This window comes from Neofelis nebulosa, chromosome Y (assembly GCF_028018385.1).
Source record: "Neofelis nebulosa isolate mNeoNeb1 chromosome Y, mNeoNeb1.pri, whole genome shotgun sequence".
NCBI lineage: Eukaryota > Metazoa > Chordata > Mammalia > Carnivora > Felidae > Neofelis > Neofelis nebulosa.
In genome coordinates this window covers 5,306,268-5,327,799 of record NC_080801.1, presented here as the reverse complement: position 1 = coordinate 5,327,799, position 21,532 = coordinate 5,306,268, and the positions used below count along the sequence as shown (strand labels likewise).

Here is a 21,532-nt window from a genome sequence, read left to right as displayed (position 1 = left end):
GCTGGAAATATTAACGTGTGGGGGACCCTGTGTTCACCTGTCCCGTAAAGTGTTCCTGCTCGGCAAGACCTATCAAGTAACGGCCTGCTTGTGCAGAAAGATGCCCCAAGGGGCCCAGCCTCATGACCACTGAGGCCGTATTCCCACTGCAGAATCATGGGCCATACTTTCTTTGGATGTTCACACCCAAAGACTCGGGTCAGCACAGGGAGCTTTTCCTGAGTACCCTGGCATTTACACATCAAGCAGCTGAGAAGACGTGCTTCTCCAGCCAGTGTGCAGACAGCAGCGAGAGAAAGACCTGCCTTCCCTTCTAGAGAGTGCGACAGCTTCCGCCCTGGAAGAGGTAAGGCTTGGTTGCACAGATCCTCAACTCCACAGCCTGGTGACACGCTGCTGACCATGTTGTCTGCATACTGAGAGGGACAAGAGGCCTCCATGCATTGGGACTGCCCTCGCCTTCTCTGGAATAGAGCCACTGCAGAGAAGGCTCTTGTACTGCAGAGCTGTGCAGTGGGGATCCTGGGGGGCTTGGGCAGCTTGGGAGACAGGAATATTAGTGTCGGGATGTCACTCTCAGGCACGCTGTGCTGGGGGCCGTGTTACTTGGGGATACAGAAGAGCCTGCGATGGACAAGGCTGAACTCTGTCTACTGCACTGCTAGCACGGTGGAGCTTTTGCCCCATCCCTAGCACAGACATCTCTGGCAAGCAGCCATCTGCTCTGTAAGGAGTACCCCCGCACTCACGTCGTCGCAGGTGAGGCTCGTCCCAGTCCTTTCTAAGCTCCAGGCCTGCCCGGCACCTCTGCACAGAATGCTAAGGCCTCACAAGTCCATCGTTCCCTATGTGGCTGAGGCAGCCTTTGTCCTGGCACTCAGGCAAAGGAACACAGGCTGCCTGGGACGACGCGACCTCCCTGAGCGCCTGCTGGTGTTTGCACTTGGGAGTCTTTTCACAAGTCTCACATGGCGTGTTGGACACAGGGCTTAAGCCTGTGGACACAGAGGAAGAACATCACCCGACTCATCACGGCTGATGATGAGAGGGCAGAGGGCACACGAGAGAGGATGGCGTGTTCGTGCCCTGTAAGAGCTCCACCTCCCCGCGACCCTCCCCTCTGTTGGCTTGCAATCTGGGACACCCATTCGTAACCAGAGGTCTTTCAGAAACAGCGAAGTTCACACAAGGGCCTCAGTACTAGGACTCCTTCAGGAGTCGTGTGTGTGTGTGTGTGTGTGTGTGTGTGAATAAGTGAAGCGGTGTTTGGGAGGCTCAGCTTCAGGAAGTGGAACCAGAAAAGTTGGCTGTGATTTTGGAGTTGCGTGAGACTGTAGTGGGCTGTTTTCTCTGCAGCGTGTACGTTGTCCCTGTCAACTGTGCCTGAAGCAGAACTTCATCGGTCTTACCCACCCACTCTCCCTCTGGTCCCTCGGTTCCTTCCCCTGGACACCAATCTTACAACCTGCTCACAATCCCTCAAATATGTATGGCTGGTCCTGAGATCCTGACCTTGTCCCCAAGACAGTCTGCATTGGGAGACGTCTGAAAACCAGAGGGTAATCAACCCTGGGAATTCCTCCCTGTGTGGCGGTTCAGTCAACATGACTGAGGGTGTCCCCATGCGGGATTCTGGGGGCACCATCATGGACATGCCCAAACCCTGAATATTGGACCTCCCTGGCCTGTGCTGGCGTCTCCATTTCCTTGAATTTCCTCCTTTTCACAGGAAAGATAGGAACCTGGGCACTGGCCTTTCTCTCAGGTTTGTGCCCTGGCCTCCCTCACTCAAGTCCCCATTGCTTCAATCTTACTGACCTCACATGCAATCCCAATGTGTGACCCATCCCTACGGACAATGTCCTACGTCCCGCCCTTCCTTGCAACTCCAATGTGCAGGCACAGAACACTTACACCCCTGGACAGCCGCATGTATACATGGACACGCCCCAGAGCGTACCTGAGAGGAAGACACACAAATCGCTTCATGATATTTATCTCCCATTCTATATTTCTTCAAATGTATTGGACCCCCGCCCTGCGCCACGTGTCACCACCACCCTTGTCCTCATTTCGTGGGCAGGAGAATCTTGTGGACCATCGGTGAGCATCGGAAGGGTTTCCACTGGGGTCGATGAAGTGCGATGCTCCTTCATACTCTTCTCTAGATCGTGCATATCCCTGGGATATATGGGTACACACAGACACACACACACACACACACAGACACACACAGACACACACACACACACACACACACACACACACACACACAGGACAGGTGAGAGTCTGATCTTGGCCCTGATTAAGGTTGCTTGAATGTTTCCAAACGGAAAGTAGAATGGGAGGGTGTGATAAGCTGTGCCAAAGCTGACAAGGGGCTCCCGAAGCCAGACAACATGTGGGATGGTGGTAGGAGGCCTGACGGTGGGGTTCATGGTCCGGGAATGACAGTTGTCACCGTGCTATCTGATGAGCCAGCTTTGGTTGTCCCGCTTTGCTCATTCTTTTTGTCTAGCCCCCTTCCCACCTTCAGGCTCCCCAAAGGGAAAAGCCTCTTTGACACGTTACTTCTTAAGACTCCCCGTCTCAGGCCGATGCCCTTTTGACCTGGTGTCACCTCCTGTGCCACTGTGAGTCTCGGTGCCTCCATGCAGAAGAGAATTGTGCCACGGACCCCACGGCACACATTTCAGTGCCCACACCCTTGGCTGCTCACCTCTTTCCCTCTCAGTTCTCTCTCCTGGGGCCTCCTTCATCTTTAAATACGGCAGGGGATTGGGCCAAAGATCCTCTATGATTATCTGGTAGGGGAGACAGGCCAGGCCTCAGGTAGCTATCCCACGCAGTGGGGGAACCCATGAAAATCACCTCCCTTCCTTGTTACAGGGCCCCCCCTCAGCAATCCTGCTAGAGCCGGCAAAGCTGTGGTCAGAGAACCAGTTGAAGAAGTTGAGGCTGCTGTTGTCATGCCTGCGTCTGTAGGCCTCCTGTCTGTACCTTGGGTGCCACTGGATGGGACTGGAATGAGACGCCCTATACCCTGCAGGAAGACGAGTATGTGAGACGGCGCCAGAGAACCAGTCACATTCAACCCTCCACCCACTGCCGCCCATGCAGTCAGGGGACACTTACCAGCAAGGCCTAGGACATACTCCTTCGTAACGACTTCATTCTGGAAGTAGGAGTTCTTGACAAAAAACAGCAGGATCTTCCGGCATTCCCTGGGAAACTTGTGTTCCTCCACCTGCCGTGGTACAGTGGGGCAGAAATGTGAAATCTTCTTCCAGGACACCCTCCCTCCCCTGAGGAAGGAACACGTCACTTCTCCCCACCACCTCCCCTCCCCACACGGCCAGCCCCCCACACCACCTCCCACTCCCAGGCCGACCTTCAAATTGGTCATGTGGCGAAGCATGCTTTCATCGGGCTTACTAATCAGGGCTGACATCTGAGGGTGGTTCACAAACTGCTGCAGGTCAAAGAGCCTTCAGGTGCTGGGCATGAGAGAGCTCGAAGCAGAGAACACGTGTGGACAGCATCCAGGCGTCCTCCCCCCGGGACTGACGTCCTCCCCCAGGGTCTCAAGCCCTCCCCACAGGCTGCGTCCAGGCCCACGGGGTGTCAGGATCGCGCAGGGCTCTGCTAGACACGCACAGGAGGCTGTGCATGCCCAGACGCCCGCAACCACGCCTAGCCTTGTGTGCTCATGAGGACACTGAGGACGCTTACTTCCACACAGCCAGACAGCACACATCCGGTCTCGCGCCGACCAGTGGGCATTCACATCGCCTTCCCCGCAGCAAGATGCTTAGCGGGACCCAGAAACGTGCCCCCACGCGCCTTTGTGTGGGAAGAAGCCCTCGGTCATTTCCCCGTCCTGGCCTGGACCTCCACCGCCACTCCCCACTCTCCCAGCGCTGTTTCCGTGCCAGGTGCGACGTAAAGCACACATGCCTCCCCCACCCCGGCACTGCCCTCCTCCCACACTCATTGCAGAGCCAGGACCGCCGGATGGGATCACGTTTGCACGTTCCCGGCCACTGGAGCGCGGCTTAGCTCCAGTCCCTGTCCTGGGTTCCTCTAAATGTCACCTCCCTTTCCTTCCTCTTGCACAAGCCCAGCCCCCTCTGGACCCTCCACCAGCAGCAGGAAGGATACAGCCTTGGCCCAGAAACCACGGATGCCCTGGATAAGGGCACTTCTCTGTTCCAGATGACGCTGCCGCCTCTGCCACATCCTGAGTTGGAGTGGAGCGTGCTCCCGGCTGGCTTGTTTATTCACCGGCTGTAGCTCTATCTGAAGGGCCTCCAGAGCCTCCAGTGGGGAAGGGCAAGGACGGAGGCCTGACTCTACCCGCTCCTTCTTCTGCTGCTTCACCTGCAGCTCCTGGGCTTCTTCCACCCATCGGCCTTCCTGCTCACTCGGCTTCTGTTCCTCCTCCTCCTCCCGCTCCTCCTTGTCCTCCTTTCCCTCCACCTCCTCCTCGCCCTGCTGCTGCTCCTCCAGCGCTCCCTTCTCCTGCTCCTCTTCCTCCTCCGTTTGCAATTCTGCTCTCCCTTGGATGGCTCCCACGCCTTCCCTTCCTCCTCCTGCTCCTCCTCCTGGTCCCCTTCCCCTGCCACTGCCGCCGCCGATGCCTCCACCGCCACGGCCGCGCCCGCTTGTACACCCTGGTGCTCCTGCTCCTCCCCTTTCATTTCCGCCAACTCCTCCTCCTTCCGCTCTTCCTCCTTCTGCTTGGGCTTCTGCTGCTCGTTCTCCTTCTAATCTTTGACTCCTGCTGCCTCTCCCCCTCTTCCTCCTCCTCCTCCTTCTGCTCTTCTGTTCCTGCTGCTCCCCCTCGTCCTTCAGGTCCTTCTCCTCGTGAACTTGGACCTTGTCCTTCCCCTGCTCCTGCTCCTCGTCCTCCTCCCCCTTCTTCCTCTGGTCATGCCCCTCTTCCCCACGCGTGTCCTCTTCCGCGGCCGGCACCTCAACCTCCTCCTCCACCAGGCCCCACAGCGCCTCCACCGCCATTATGTCATGCACCAGCGGCACCGATATCTCGCTGGGGCCGCCCACCTGCCTCTCGGGTCGGGCCTGGCCTTCCTGCACAGGCTGTTCGCTTGTGGCCTGCAAGCCTTCGGCCTGCGGCACCTCCGGCGCTGCCGGACGCCCAGTGTCCCCACGGGCCCTCGTCTCTCGACCGCCCCCTTCCCGGTCGAAGGCGGCATGGGGCCTCCGGGCGTCCCCAGTGTTTCGGAAACACGAGTCGCGCAACATGCGGCCCCGGCCCGAGACACCAACTGTGGCTCCTACCGGCGACGAAGCGGGACGTGGAAGCACGGCCCCCCTCCCCAGACCCAGTCAGTGGAGCCCTGAGGGCAATGGCTGGCAACTCGCTCCCCCTTCCTCCCAGAGCCCAAACGTCGAGGGGGCGCATGCGCATGGTGCTGTACCCAGGATGCCTCGGCGGTGGCTATCGCCATGCCGATGCTGCCTCGGAGGCCTTTGTGGTGAGAGGTGTGCGCCTGCGGCTTTGAGGCTGAGGGAGCTCCAAGCCACGCCCAGGCTGCTTCACTGCCTTCGGGACCAATCATAGGGACGGTGGCGTGCGTGGCTTCGGCGGTCCCGCCCCTAGGTCACCAGGAAACTGGGGCGCGTCTGTTGCATAGGCAGGAAGGCTGTGGGCCCTGTGCGAGGCAACTCCTCCGGGGGGCTTGCAGCCGGCCCTCTGTGCGCTCTGGGTGCCCTGTTTGGCTTCTGGCCATGCGAAAGCGACCTTTGCATTCCACGCTGCGCTGGGCACGCGGCTGTCTATACACACGGGTAAAGGGGGACCTCCACGCTTTTCCCATGTACACCGCCACCGTTGTTCATTGTGCCCCTAGTCTGACAAATCCACTCAGCGGTCACCTTGGCTGTCCGGGAGACGCATTTCAGCTGTGCGCCTGCTGTCTGTGCACCCTGGTTTTCCATCTGCTCAGCCTCCTTTGCATATTCTCTACGTCCATCTTTGCTCCCAGAAGACATGTATGTCATGACAGCAGTCTAGCAGTGCACCGGCTAGGGAAGGTCGGTGACCAGAGGTGTGTGACGTGGAGAGGACGCCACACTAGGGGAGGCTGCGTATCACGCGCGCCGCTCTTGCCGTTTGTCCCCGTTGCCTGGAACGTGACACGCTGGCAAGCACACACCCCCCTCTCACGATCGGCTGCCCATTCCTCCCGTGTGTGGCAGTGCACAGGAAAGACCCGTGCCCGTGAGCCCTGGGATTCCTGGAGCTTGCGTCTGCCCCACAGACAGCGGTCCCCTTCCTCCCACAGTGGTCGGCCATCTTCTCACAGGGACCCTCCCCAGGCCTTCGTTGGCCATATGTCTGTTCATCCTGCTCCCATTTCCTTTACCACTCACTTAGGCGGCAGGCTGCCATGAGCGTGGGCGCTGACTCAAAACACTGTCCCCCTGTGCCACAGACAGCATGATTTCAAGGGTCTCCGAGAGGTTTCAGGGGGTTGGGGGATGTAGTGTTGGGACCCAAGTGAGGGACACGCCCCACGGTCTACACGAAGCCACATGACCACTTTGGGGAAGCAATAAGCTGCAGACGGTGTGCAGTGAGGGCAATGATGTGGTCTCCCTCCCTGTCAGGGCAGTGGTGATGTGGACTCCCTGCCGGTCTATGTCAGACAGCACCAGCTACACATACACACACACACACACACACACACACACACACACACACACACACACACACACACCACACAGAGCCACTGCAGGATTGGAGGCTCGAGATGCATTGCCTGGCCAGGCACCACACTCATGCATTGCCTTTTCCCTTTGGTGGAGTGCAGTGTTCCCCTACCTCTTTATGGGACCAGGAGGCTGCCCCGCAGGCGGGGGATTCCAGGATTTCCAAATTCGTGTGCCGGGCCCTCTGGCCAACATGTTGCTTCCGTGACACAGAAGAGGTTCCTCCAGACTCGTTGGGCTATGTCACGATACGTACGGGGTACAGAAATGCTCCAGGGTGGCTGTGATATATGAGGCAGCACACCACCGCTTCAGGTGACAGCAATGCATAGACACGCAGGTGGATGGGGGGAAGGCTGACCAGGTGGTAGGGGGCTGAGAGGGGGTGGCCAGTGTGACCGACAGAGAGGCAAACGCTTACCCAGAAAGGGAGAGGAACAGGTCCAGTGGTGAGCCCTCAAGCTGCCCTCAGCAGAGGACGTAGGGGGTGGGCAAGACAGGAAAGCAGGCCCAGACCCTGGTGCACCTGACCTATGCAACACACTCCCTCCAGAGAAATGGGGCCTGTCAAACTCCCACGCATCGCTGGGAGACCCCGTGGCAGGAACGTGGGAGCAAATCTGGGTCCCAGGTGCAGGGACTGTCTGGGACAAGCAGGCAATGCCTTTCAGTTTGACCAACACCTACCACAATATTGGGGCCCAGGGGCCGGGCCCCAACTTCGCAAGGGACTCTAGACCAGCCAGGCCCGTCTCTGCAGGGTCATCCAGGAGGATGTTCACCGAGACACATCCCCAGGCTCGGACCACAAGGCCTTGCGATGATCCCCTAGGCCGCTCCAGGAGCAGGGCCAGACTTACTCTTGCTATCTGCTGCCTCCCTCCACTAATGCCCACTTCCTTGCAGGGAACTTTGGTCCTCCTCCACTGCGCCATGGAAGGCCCAACCCCAACTTGCCCCTGGCCAAGGCAACACAGGATGAGCGGACCCAGGCAAAGTCCAGGCTTTCCTCCCGTCATGAAAGGTGATCAGCTAGCTCCGTGTCGATCCCAGGAGCGAAGGGATTGCACTCGCTGCACTTTGGCACTGGAGCCTCCCCCTTACTCACCAAGTCAGGAAAGCCCCCAGTCTCTTTCCTTCGCTAGCCAACGGCCTACGCACACTCACTCAGGCACAAAGATGCACGGCCACGCGGCACGTGGACACAGACACGCGCACGCTGCCAGCACAAACGCTAAGGCCCAGGCAAAAGTACTCACAGGCGCCAGCCACAATACATTCACAGACACGCTCTAGTGGACCTGTGCACTCACTCATGCCCTCTGCCACATCCCACTCACGAAGCTAGCTCCTCCCCACGACTCACACTTGCTTTTCCCCCTCACACAGCACATGCATTTGTCCTGGGGCCCAAACCTGGCTGAAAACTAGGGCCGATTCAGGACCTCCATTGGGTCACGGAAGCTTGCATTGAGATGCCAAGGAAAGAGAGCCACACCTGATACCAACCTTCCAGTACCAATGGCACTGCAACATGGCAGGTGGAGAAACACCAGCTACGACTAGGTTCCCTGCTTCCTCGGCTCCTGCCCTTTCTTCAGACCCTCTCAACACTGGGGAGTCCCTTGGGTCTCAGTACCTCCCAGCTGGCTGCAACCTACAGGGCAAGGGCCAAGGGACTGACCTTTCTCAGTTCACATGCATACCCAGCTTGTGTGGGCTGCCTGGAGGCAGTCACGGCTTAGGAGGTCTGGATGTGCTCTGACCCCTGGTACTTGTGCGTTCCTTTGTGCGTTCCCCTGCAGCCCTGTGCCATCAGCAGCCTACTACGTCCATATGGACATGCACAGCTCACGGAAACCCACATGCACTGATACTGTCCCAGGACAGGACAGAGACAGAGAAAGAGAGATGGAGGTGTGGGAGGGAGGAAGCGTTCCCTAAAGAAAATGATCACAGGGACTCAGAGACAGACAGAGGCCAGAGGGACATGGAAGGAGGCCGAGGAAGGAGAGTAAGTCACAACTAGAGACAGCCACAGAGGGGGAGTGTGTGTGTGTGCCCGTGCCTGTGCCTGTGCGTGCGCGTGCGCGTGCGTATGAATGAGTGAAATTGTCTGGGACTGAGACGGGCGTGCTGCCACGATGCCTGGACTCTCGAACGCCCTCTTCCAGCAGAATGGAGGCCCGGTATTCTCAGGAATCTCAGCGTTTTCCGGAACATGACTCCCTTGCTTTGGGGCCTTAGCCCATCCTCAGGCTAGGGCCATAGAGCACAAGGGGTGGGAACTTGAGGCATGAGGCTCCAGACTAGGCCCGGCAGGTGGAGTGTCGAGGCCCAAGGTTTTTAAATGCCTGCTGCCTCCTTCTGGAGCCCACCAGCTTTTGGGAAGCACGCCCACGGCCACGTGGCCCTTCGGACACTGCAGTGGCTGTGGCTGTGGCTGTGGCTGTGGTGGAGGTGGGGCAGAGGCAGGGCAGTGAACTTTTTGACCACAGGTCCTTGGGGTGAAGGAGCTCCAGGCCAGACCCAGACAGTTGGCTGCTGTTCAGGAACCATCAGCTGGAGGGTGGTGGGCGTGGCTCCAGCATTGGAGCCCCTGCCTCCCCTCCCAGGTCTGGAGCAGGTTCTCTGCCTCCCCCTCCAGGGTGACCTCCCTGTGTGGTACATGCCCTTTTCCGCTTTGTCACCGACCACAACTGTCCTATGGGATGTCTCATATCAGAGAACTGGTGCTACACATCTCACCTCTTTGGGGAGGAGCCAAGATGGCAGACAGCATGGAAGCTTCTTAAGTGTCTCGTGTGCATGAAATACAGCCAGACCAACACTAAACCATCGTACCCACCCAGGAAACTGACTGGGGGATTAGCACAGCAATCTGCATATCCTGAACCTCCGAATTCAGCAGGTACGTGGCATGGAGAAGTGAACTTGGAGAGCGAGGAGGCGCAGGAAGGGAGGTGCTTTTGTGCGCGGAGAGGCAAAGGAGACTGGGCAGGTGGAAATTTTACTAATTTTCTTTAAAACTCTTCTACATTATTCTTTCCTTTTGTGTCTATATTCACAAATTCTATTTTACTCCCATCTTCTCCTTTTAGTCTACTTCAGTGTATTGAGTTTTCAAATTCTCACGACATTTCCCTTTTTAATATTTTTATTGGTATTTTCTAAATTTTTCTCCACTCCCACTTTTTTTTTTCTCCCCTGTGACAAAACCACTTTCAACACCCAGATGAAACATGCCTAGAATCTAGCATCATTCATTCCATTATTTACGTGTGTGTTTTTAAGTTTTTACTTTTAACATTTTACACTTTGAATATTTCATTTGAATTTTCCACCTCATGAGTTCCTTTTCTCCATTCCAAATGACAAAAGGAAGGAATTCACCCAGAAAGAAAGAGCATGAAGAAACGAGAGCCAGGGATTCAACCAACACAGGTACAAGCAAGATGTCTGGAGCAGCATTTAGAAGCACGATGATGAGAATACTAGCTGCAGTCCAATGTAGATTAGAGTCCCTTTGTGCAGAGAAAAAATGAAGTGAAAACTGGCCAGAATGAAATTAAAAATGATATAGCTGAGCTGCAATGATGGATGGATGCAGCGGTGTCAAGGATGGATGAGACAGAAGAGAGAATCAGCGATTCAGAGGACAAACGTATGGAGACTATGGAAGCAGGAAAATCAAGGGAGATTAAGGAAAAGAGCACGATTGAAGAATTGGAGAAATCAGTGACTCATGCAGAAGGAACAACATCAGAATCATAGGGGTCCCGAGGAGGAAGAGCGAGAAATAGGGGTAGAAAGGTTATGTGAGCAAATCATAGTGGGAAATTTTGCTAACCTGGGGAAAGACACACCATCAAAATCCAGGAAGCACCGAGGACCCCATTAGATTCAACAAAAACTGACCCTCAGCAAGGCATATCATATTCAAACTCACAAAGTACTCAGGCAAAGAGAATCAGGAAGGCACCAAGGGGAAACAAGTCCCTAAACTACAAGAGAAGATAGATCAGGTTTGCAGCAGACCTATCCAGAGAAACTTGGCAGGCCTGAAAGGAGTGGTAGGATACGTTCAAAGTGCTGAATTAGAAACATCCGCAGTGAAGAATTCTTTATCCAGCAAGGCTGTCATTCAAAATAGAAACAGAGAAAAAGGTTCCCAGACAAACAAAATTTATTTTTTTTTTTAAATTTTTTTTCAATGTTTTTTATTTATTTTTGGGACAAATAGAGACAGAGCATGAACGGGGGAGGGGCAGAGAGAGAGGGAGACACAGAATCTGAAACAGGCTCCAGGCTCCAAGCTGTCAGCACAGAGCCCGACGCGGGGCTCGAACTCACAGACCGCGAGATCGTGACCTGGCTGAAGTCGGACGCTTAACCGACTGCGCCACCCAGGCGCCCCTGGACAAACAAAATTTACAGGAGTTTGTGACCGCTAAATCAGACCTGCATGCAATTTTTAAGGGGGGACACTCAGAGGGAAATTCATATCTATCTATCTATCTATCTATCTACCTACCTATCTACCTGTTTATATTTATACTTTTTATATTTATCTTTAGAAATAGATATAGAATTAGATATATAAAGATATATAGAGATATATAGATATTGATATAGATATAGATATATAGATATAGTTATACAATACGTATACATATACACATACACATACATATACACATACATATAGATATACATATACATATACATATATATATATAAATATACATATACACATACACATACATATACATATAGATGGAGATGGAGACGTAGATATAGATATAGATATAAAGATATATAGATATTTTATCCTCCAACCCTTCAAACAAGATAATGGCCATAAATTCATATCTTTCAGTACTCACTTTAAACGTCAGTGGACTCAATGCTCCAATCAAAACACACAGGGGAACAGAATGGATGAGAGAACAAGTTGCATCGATATGCTGTTTACCGGAGACCCACTTTAGATGTGAAAACAACTTCAGAGTGAAAATAAGGGGATGGAGAATCATCTGTCATGCTAACCGTCAACCAAACAAAGCCAAAGTAGCCATACTTCTATCAGACAATCCAGACGTTAATGTAAAGACTGTGTCAAGTGATGCACAAGGGCATGATGTCATAATCGAGGGGTCTATCCACCAAGAAGACCTAGCAATTGAAAACATTTATGTGGTGTATTTGAGAGCAACCAAATACACAAATCAGTTAATCACAAACATAAGGAACCTCATTCTTAGTAATGCCATCATAGGAGGAGACATCAACTCCCCACTTGCTGCAATACACAGATAATCTAAACAAAAAATCAACAAGCAAACGGGGGCGTTGAAGGACACACTGGACATGATGGGCTGCACAGATATCTTCAGAACATTTCATAATAAAGCAGCAGAACATACGTTCTTCTCCAGTGCTCATGGAATATTCTCCTCTATAGATCATTTCCTGGCGGAAAAAGTCAACCCTAAGGAAGTTCAAAGAGATCGAGGTCACACCGTGCACATTTTCAGACCACAACACTACGAGACTCGAAATCAACTACAAGAAACAATTTGGAAAGGTCACAAATACTGGGAGACTGAAGAACATCCTACTAAAGACTGAATGGGCTAACCAAGGGTTTAAAGAGGATATACAAAGTATACCGAAGTCAATGAAAATGTATATGGAAGTTACTGATAACACCACAACCCAAAACCCCTGGGACGCACCAGGGTGTGTAATAAGAGGACCTATCTAGCAAGTCAGGTCTTCCTAAAGAAGAAAGAAAGGTCTCAGAGACACAACCTCACCTTACGCCTTAAGAGGCTGTAAAAAGAACACCATATGAAACCCAACACATTCAGAAGGCAGAAAATAACAATCGTTAGCGGAAATTAACGCTATTGAAACCAAAAATGAAACAAACCAAAAACAAAAACAACCTCAAACCAACCAACCAACCAACCAACCAACCAACCAACCAACCAACCAACCAAAATAGGAGAACAGATCAATGAGCCCAGAAGCTGCTTCTTTGAAGGAGTTAAAAAAATTGATAAGCCAGTCATCAGTTTGATGAAACAGAAAAAGGAAACGGCCCAAATCAATAAACGCAAGAATGAAAGAGGAGAGATCACAAGCAACACAGCAGAAAGGCAAACAATAAGAAGAGCATATTAGGAGCAATTATTTGCCAATAAAATGGGCAATCTGGAAGAAATGGACAAATTCCTAGAAACATTTACACTACCAAAGCTGAAAGAGGAAGAAAAGGAAAATCTGAACAGACCCATCACCAGTAAAGAAATCAAGTTAGTAACGAAAAACCTGCTGAAGGAAGAAGACTGCGGGGCCGGATGGCTTTCCAGGGGAGTGCCAGCAAACATTTAAGGAAGAGTTAACACTTATTCTCTTGAAGCTGTTCCCACAATAGAAATGGAAGGAAACTTCCAACCTCTTTCTATGAAGCCAGCGTTACCTTGATTCCAAAACCGGAAAGAGACCCCACTAAAAAGGAGAACTATAGACCAATTTCCCTGATGCACATGGATGCAAAACTCCTCAACAAGATATCAGACACTCGGATCCAACAATACATTAAAATGTTATTCACCACGACCCAGTGGGATTTGCACCTGGGATGCAGGGCTGGTTCAGCATCCGCAAAACAATTAACAGGATTCCTCACATCAACCAAAGAAAAGACGAGAACCACAGGATCCTCTCACTCGATCCAGACAGAGTGTTGGACAAAATACAGCATCCTTTCCTGGTAAAAAAAAAAAAAAAACCCTCAGGAAAGTAGGGATAGAAGGGGCACACATCGAGGTCATAAAGCCATGTATGAACGACCCAACGTGAATATCATCTCAATGAGCAAAAGCTCTCAGCTCAAGTCAGGAACGAGACAGGAATGTCCACCCCCTCCGCTGTTACTCAACACAGTATTGGAAGTCTTAGCCTCGGGCCTCTTCATCCTTCTGCTCCCCCTCTGCAGCTACTGCGCTTCCAGCCCTGGCTCTACCTTTCCTCCTCCTCGTCTTCTTCCCTCTGCTCACGTCCTCCTCAATTTCCTCCCCAGCTACTACTGCTCTTCGACTCCTGCTGCTCCTCTTGCTCGTCCTGGACTTCCTCCTCCTCCACTTCTTCCCTCGCCTGCACCCGATCATTCACTCGTCTTCCTCCTCCTCCTCCTGTAACTCCTCCCAATCCTCTTCCTGCATCTGATCCTCCTCGTCCTCGTCCTTCACCTCTTCCTCCTCCTCCAACTCTTCCTCCTAGGACTCTTCCTCCTTCTCCAGGTCCTCTCCTGCTACTGCCCTTCCTGCCCTACCTCTGACCTTTCACCTCTTCTTCCCTCTGCTCTCGTCCTAGTCAACTCCCTCCTCCAGCTGCTCCTGCTCCTTTGGCTCGCGATCCTCCTCTTCCTGGTGCTCGACATCATCCTCTTCCATTTGTCCTTCTCCTGCACCCAGTCATTCCCTACTCCTTCTCCTCCTCCTCTTCTTCTAACCCCACCCAATCCTCTTCCTCCAACTCTTCCCGCTCCTCCTCTCCCTCCACCTTTTCCTCCTCGGGCTCTTCCTCCTTCTGCTCCTACACTTCTACTCATGCTCTTCCACCCTGGCTCTATCTTTTCTCCTCATCCTCTTCCCTCTGATCTCGCCCTCCTCAACATCCTCCCGCAGCCGCTCCTACTCCTTTGGCTCGTGCTCCTCCTCATCCTGGACATCCTCCTCCCCCACTTGTTCCCTCTCCTGCACCCAATCATTCACTCCTTCTCCTCCTGCTCTAACGCCTCCCAATCCTCTTCCTCCAACTCCTCCTCATCGTCCTTCTCCTCCTCCTTTAATGCTTCCTCTGGTCATCCTTCTCTTCTCCAGGCACATCTTTGTCCCTTAAGACCACCGCAATCTCCCCTAAGAACGGGAGCAATAGCTCTCGCACTGCCCCCAAGTCATCCGCAATGAGCACCGGACCCTGAGGCATGGGCCCTGACAAGCCTTTGTGTCCCTGCAAAAGGAGCCTGGCAACCTCCCAGGCCTCCCGGGGAGACCCGGTAGTGGGAACCTGGGAGCAGCGACAGGATCCCCAGTGCAGCGACACCCAAGGGACGATCATATTGTGCTCTGTCTTTTCAACAACACCTACAGCAGTTTCGGACCTAGAGGCCGGACCCCAACGGGCCTCACACGCGACCCCTGACCAGCCAGCCCTGTGTCGGCAGTGCCATCCAGGAGGAAGCTCACCGACACACATGCCAGGCCTGGGACCCAAAGGCGCTTCGAACAACCGCTAGGCAGGTAAGGTCAGGGCTAGGTTACTGCATGGGACCTGATGCATCCCTACAGTCGTCCCCAAATCCTTGTAGGACAGGTCGGACGTCCTCCACCGGGCCATGGGGTCTCCATGCTGTCAGCTGGCAGCAGCCAACACATGACCAGTGGTACTGGGACACCGTCCAGCCTTCCCTCTCATGCTGGATGGTGGCCGCGTGTTTACCGAAAGCCCTGTATGGGGGCAACGGGCTATGTGGAAGGCAGGTAGGCGGGTAGCCAGGCACAGACGAGACCACCCGCTGTGATCCCGCAGGGTCACTGGGACTTCACTTCCATCTGGCCCACACGCAAATCCTAGGGATGGGGCTTTGGGGGCAGTGCGAAGCCTTGCAGCTTCAGCGTCAAGGAGCTGGGCACACACACCTGTGGGCACAGCCGGCAGCAGACTGGGACTAGTGTTCCTCCCTAGGCCCCTTTGAACCTCCACCACCTGAGAAGAATACGGGAGGGGCTGTAAGGCTTTAGATTCCCCAAAGCACACACAGTGGGCCACGTGCTGCCCACTGCGGTTTGGGGCGGGGCAGGTGGAGCCCGGTCAGAATCCTGACCACACTGTCCACAGCATCCTCCGTCGACATGCAACCGCTGAGACGCTGAGAAAGGAACCCAGTTCCCCATTTTCGTGAGGCCAGGAATCGACAAAGCCTGAGGCTAATCAGGGTCGCCCGCACAGGGACTGAGAGGCTCATTCTGGCACCCCTTACGTGCAAGGGGAACAGAGTTCTGGGACACACCTTGACATGTCCCCAGCCCAGCTGCAGCGACAGTGGTGATCTTGTGCTGCGGGGAGAGGTGTTGCTGGCAAGGAACTGTCCCCTCAGAGAGCAGCTGGCAGGCTGCTCACCTGCCCATCCACACACGGATCCCCACACACCATCCTGTATGGCACCCCTGGGGGTCTCAAGTCACCTGAGGTCTAGGGTCCAAGCTCCTCCCTTTCCCTGGGCCTGGTGCACAGGAAGCAGAGAGGAGAGCCCCGAGGAAGAGCTGACTCGTGACAAAACATGGCACGTCTGCCAAGAGCAGACATTCTTGCTGGACGGCTCCCTCCAGGGAAATACCTACGCCCTCTGCACACCACGTAGCCTGACAGGTTGGGTTCCCTAGCTACTCTGTGCACAAAGCCTGGGCACAACCATGTAGCCCCTACGTATTTGCTACTGTAGGCCCACCAGGGCAACGCAACACACACACACACAGACACACACACACACACACACACACACACACTCACTCCCACATAGACACACACTAACACACACACAAGCACACTCACTCACAAGTGGTCCACTGGCCACTGGGCACAGGCTTTCCTCCCCTCGGCCCCCCTCTTGACCTTGCACCAATTTCCCTTTTGCAACCTGACTTGAGCCCGCTGGCACAGCAACGATTGCACCCATCCTGCCGATTACCATCAGGACTCAGGAGGGAAGGGACTGCACTCTTGTATTCTGGCACCTGACTGTCCCACCTAAGCACCTCATCCACAGAGACCCATGTGTCTCTCCTTGTCTCTCCAGCGGCTACACACCCACTCCTGCACACACAGAGACACACGGCTACGCAATCGCACGAACACATGCACGCTCACACTGCCGGCACCACCACGGATCTCAGGCCCAGTTTGCCACAGACACCCGCACACACTCGCAGGAACTCACGCTGGATCTCCGCCCTTGCCCGTACTCTCTCCATGAAATCCCACTCATAAGCCTCGCTGCTGCCCACAACCTACACCTGCCTCTTCCCCTCACACATCTCCCATCCTGAGCCACTGTCTGAGGACAGGGCTCGGGGTCAAAGGGGCCCTGGGTGTGGGAGGCAGCAGCAAGGTATACTGGCATCGACTGTGAGAAGCTTGCCTACTCCTGAGTTCTCCGGGGACACGGGGCCTTAGCTCTGATCCTGACTGGAGGCTTTGCTCCCTGGATTCTATCTCACCAAGGACAGGACACCCTTCTGGGAGCAACGGTCCTGGCTGAATCCCACCAAGTCCTGGCCACACTGTACCAGGACCCAATGGACCAATTTGGTCCCACTGTGCCATCCCCTTCCCTGCCTTTCGGCTTTGGCCTATACAACAGGTCTCCAAATAACAGGTCTGTCTCTTCCTCCTCCTCTTTCCAGGCTCTGTCTGCCCAAGAAGGCAGGCCTCAGTGCACATGGCAACACCTGCCCCACACCAGGACTGCACCTCTCCTGCACACACAGAATCACCCGGGCAGTGGCTAGGACAGTCACACTCAGGTCCCGATCTCGTCGTCCCTCCTGAGGTCCCCATAAACACATACACACACACACACACACACACACACACACACACACACACACAAACAGAAGGGTTTTCAACGTCCTGTATGTGTCCACATAAACATCATGGAAACTCTTCAAGGCTGCCACACGTTATCTCTTCCTCAATTCTCTCCGGGGCACGTAGAAGACAGGAGACTCATCCACCCATCTCTTCCAGCACTCGTGGTGTCCTCCATTGTTTCTGCATGGGCAAAGATAGAAGCTCTGTGCATTCACCCCACACAGATGCAGAGCCCCTGACTCATGTGGGCACACGCAGACACATTTGCGTACACGCTCACACACACACCCCCACGCAACAGACACCAAGAATGATACGGGATATTGGCAAATACTTCCCAGCTGGTGTCACTCTTGTGCCTCGCCCTTTTGCGATCCCCCTTGCTTTCTCACCCAGGGATTCATTTCCAGCCCCCAATGGCCTTGGACCAGTTCTAAGAATGGCTGTGAGGTTGCGCGAGGACATGGCGTGGTGGGGCACATGGAAGGAAGTGCGAGATTCTCACCACAGTGGCGTCTGGGGACACGTCAGCTCCTGACCCAAAGACTGGCAGGCAAATCCAGACTGAAGGAGCAGGGGGAAGTCCGGGAGAGGGCGGACATCCACGGGGAGCATTTGTGGTGGAGAAGCATTGCTCGTCCTGAGTTGCTCTCCAAAGCCCCAGCCCACAGCACAACTGCATTTGGTTTGCAGGCTTCGACCCTCTGTGTGTTTGCAGCTGAGTCTGTGCAGGTCCCCTGTCATCCTCCCACCCTCTCCCCATGCTACCTGTGTCCCTGTCTCGGCGGACCTTCCATTTCCAAGCCAATGTCTGGCCCACGTTCCCTTGCCCATACAACACACAGGTCAACACACCGCATACTGGGGTTCTCACCGACACGTGCGCACGTCAGATCACTGTCTTCTGGTCCCTTCCTCCCTCAGGTAGTACTGCAGGGGATTGGGCCACAGGTCCTCGATGATGATCTGGAAGGGGACACAGGCCGCACCACATTGGGCATAGCCCATTCTCCTCTCTGGCCGGGGGCCACCCACATTCCCACTGCTGACGAAGGCCTCAGGGGCCCCACCTCGGCAATCCTGTTCGCCCCTGGGCAGCTGTGCTCACACAGCCAGTTGAACAAGTTAAGGCTGGTGGGGTCATGCCTGCGACTGGGAGCTCCACGTTCATAATCCCAGAACCACTGGACTGGAGTGGAATGCGATGCCCTGTAGCCTGCAGGAAGAGAGGATTTGAGGAGCAACCTGATGGCCTCCTCCCCACCCACCTCCCCCTCCCCGTCGCCCTCCCGCATGCCCCTGATTCATGCTCCTCACCCCCTGCCCCGCACCATCATGGGACCCACACCCTACCAGCAAAGCTAAGCTGATACTCCTTAATGATCACTGGGTTCCGGAAGTACGGGTTGGCCCCAAAGAAAAACATCACTCTGCAGCGGTACTTGGGATGGCCCACTTCTTCCACCTGCCGTGAGCAATGGGACAGGAGGGGGCAAGTGTCCTCCCTCGGGCTCCCGAGCTACTTGCCTGGCTGTGAGGGTGAGCACCTTTGCCTCACCCTCTCCCGCCCAAATCCCACACCCGACGGGACGGCCCCCAGCCACAGCCTCCCCGGTCTGACCTCCAAGTCGACCACGTAGCTGAGCACGTCTTTGTCCTGGGCACCCATCATGGCCGACAACTGGGGGTGATTCAGAATCTGTGCTGTGTCAAGGAGCTGTGCCTTCAGATGCTGTGGAAACAGACACACACCCCCTCCAAACCTCCCAGGCTAAGAGCAAAGGACGGGATCATGGCATTTGCAGAAACACCAGGAAACACTAGTCCCCACACTCCTCAGCCTCTGCAAATGCATCAGACCCCATCGACACTGGGCAGTCCGTTGGCTTCCTGTACCTCCCACGCTGTCTGCACACAGCAGGGAGAGACTCCACTGCCTGCACTCCTCACAGTTCCTTCCTATATCTGACCTGTGTGGGCTGCCAGCAGCCCATCATAGCTTGGGATGTCGGCCTGTGCACTGACCCCTCCTCACGGCTGGGTTTCTTGGCATATTCCCGTGAAGACCTAGGTTGTCACCAGCCTTCTGAGTGCAGATGGAAGAACATGGCTTACAGGAACCCGACTGCCCACTTACGATGCAAGCGGAGGGTGTGGGAGGGAGAAAGAGATCAAGAAGCACGGACGAGGAGGGCCGAGGAGGGAAAAGAAATAGACACAGTGACACAGCCAGTCTGGAGAGAAAGACATGGGTGGGACCCAGCCGGAGCCTGAGGACAGAGAGGGAAGCAGCGGTGGACATACCAGGAGAGAATCCTGTGTGTGTGTGTGTGTGTGTGTGTGTGTGTGTGTGTGTGTGTGTATGTCAGGGTCTGTGCAGGCAGCTTGTACCCCGTTCGGAGTGGGTCTGAGTCGTCCTACTGTCTGGCAAAGGGGCGTGGCGTGCTTCCACTAAAGGCCATGAGTGTGTGTCTGAAAAGCTCTCCTTTGACGGAACTGCTAAGAAACCGTGCACAGCCTGTGAATGTGAAGGTGGGTGTGCGGCCTGTGTAACTCTCCCATTTTGCAGCGAAATATTTCCTTGCTTTATCTGCTCTGAGTGAAGGCTGCTTTGTGCTACCCTAGCTCTGGTAGCATGGGGACACATGACTCGCGTCCGCAAATAATGTTTGAGAGCAGCCTGCAGGCCAATGTTGGCGGAGACCAAGAGGAAGCAGCTCCAAGTCCCCGGGTCCCCCCGTGCCCAACAACCGCCCCTGTGCAAGGCCTTACACTGGATCCCAGACCACACCAACCCAGGGCCAGGGACCATTCCCCAGCTCTCCTCCCTCGGGGCCATCGCCCTGAGGCACCCTGCTCTCAGTGCCCAGCCCTCCTGCACAACAGCCCCCGCCATCACCCACCAGCACAAGGAAGGATACCGCCTGGGCCCAGAAGCCAGGGATGTGCTTGATGACGGCCCTTCTGTGATCCAGGTGAGAAATCCGCCTCCGAAGAATCCTGCGCTTCAGCCGCCGTAAGGCCCTGGAATCCTGGGCATTCCCAGCGCTGATCTCCAGCTGAAGACGCTCCAGCACTGCCAGTGGGTCCTGGGCTGAGGCAGGACGCAGCGCTGGCTCTCGCTGCTGCAGCTCCTGTGAGAGCGGGGGCCCCTCCTCCGCCTCTGCATCTGCCTCGCGCTTCTCCTCTTGCTCCTGAATCTCCTCCTGCTGCTGTCTCTCAACTTCCACCTCCTCCTCCTCGTGCATGTCCTCTGCTTCTGGCTTGGCTTCCTCAGAATTCTCCTCTCCAGCCACCTCTTCCTCGGTCGCCCCCCCGCCGTCCTCTTCCTCCTCCCCGATCACCACCTCAGCCGCCACCATTCCGTCATCCAATATCAGCACCAATTCCTCCGCTGGGCTTGCCACCTGTATCTCACACCCGGCCTGGGCTTCCTGCACACGATGGGCGCTTGCCGCCCCTGAACCTGGGGACTGCGGCCAACCCACGCCCTCCAGCGCCCCTGCACTCCCGCGGGTCCGGGACTCTCGACCTTTCTCATCCGGGACGATCAGGGTCCAGGGTCGACGGGAATCGCTGCTTTTTCCGGACCGCGACACGCTGGCCATGACTCTCCGCCCCGGCCCCAGTGTAGCTAGGGCAGCCTCAGGACAAGGACAGGGAAATGGCAGCCGGTGGGGGGAGCCTTGGCCGCAAGACCTTTAGCTCCCTGCTGCCTCCCGCCTCAGCCCGCCCAAGTTGGGCGCAGGCGCACAGGCTCTGGGATTTGAGGACTCCGCATTGGCTGTGGCTGCTGTGGAGGAGGGGCCGAGACAGAGGCAGTGAAGAGTGGGCGCATGCGGCCTGGGGCGAAGTGGTTCCAGGGCAGGTCAGGCCCGCTGGCCAGCTTCGCGGAACAATGAGTTGCAAGACAGCAAGACAGGGTGCTGGTGGCCAGCAAGCGCGCGCCAGCGGCCGGTCCGGGCTCTGGAGCAAGTGCCCAGCCACCAGCGTGAGCCCCGTTTTGCCGCATGTCCTCTTCAGCGCTGTCACCTTCCAGGCCTGACTTGCGAGGTCCCCGGTATCACACAATCTGTGGTCGCTTGTACACCCTTTCCCCAGAGGCCTCAGTACGGGCACCAGAGCATTCAGCACA

General features: G+C 55.2%; 2 protein-coding genes across 2 annotated transcripts; both read right to left on the bottom strand.

Moving 5' to 3' along the window:
• Nucleotides 1-2,152: 2,152 nt before the first annotated feature.
• On the bottom strand, nucleotides 2,153-5,019 carry LOC131503450 (testis-specific Y-encoded protein 3-like). The gene is given in 7 exon segments (XM_058714919.1): nucleotides 2,153-2,181; nucleotides 2,720-2,806; nucleotides 2,900-3,043; nucleotides 3,136-3,247; nucleotides 3,392-3,469; nucleotides 4,162-4,682; nucleotides 4,950-5,019. Coding segments are annotated over 7 exon segments (1,041 nt in total).
• Nucleotides 5,020-18,277: 13,258 nt separating this feature from the next.
• Nucleotides 18,278-21,005, bottom strand: LOC131503445 (testis-specific Y-encoded protein 1-like). Its single transcript, XM_058714917.1, has 5 exons — nucleotides 20,319-21,005; nucleotides 19,019-19,096; nucleotides 18,751-18,862; nucleotides 18,468-18,613; nucleotides 18,278-18,363 (listed from the first exon to the last, which is right to left on the bottom strand). Exons 1-5 carry the CDS (start codon nucleotides 21,003-21,005, stop codon nucleotides 18,292-18,294), a joined length of 1,095 nt encoding a protein of 364 aa, XP_058570900.1. The 3' UTR covers nucleotides 18,278-18,291.
• Between the last annotated feature and the right edge of the window lie 527 nt (nucleotides 21,006-21,532).

Excerpts from the sequence above, each read along its gene's own strand:
- LOC131503445 (XM_058714917.1), bottom strand. The coding sequence starts at position 21,005 with ATGGCCAGCGTGTCGCGGTCCGGAAAAAGCAGCGATTCCCGTCGACCC. Across the intron at positions 19,097-20,318 it reads CTGGCTTCTGGGCCCAGGCG|ATTCTGAATCACCCCCAGTT; the intron begins GTATCCTTCCTT and ends GACACAGCACAG. Across the intron at positions 18,863-19,018 it reads GCTACGTGGTCGACTTGGAG|GTGGAAGAAGTGGGCCATCC; the intron begins GTCAGACCGGGG and ends TGCTCACGGCAG.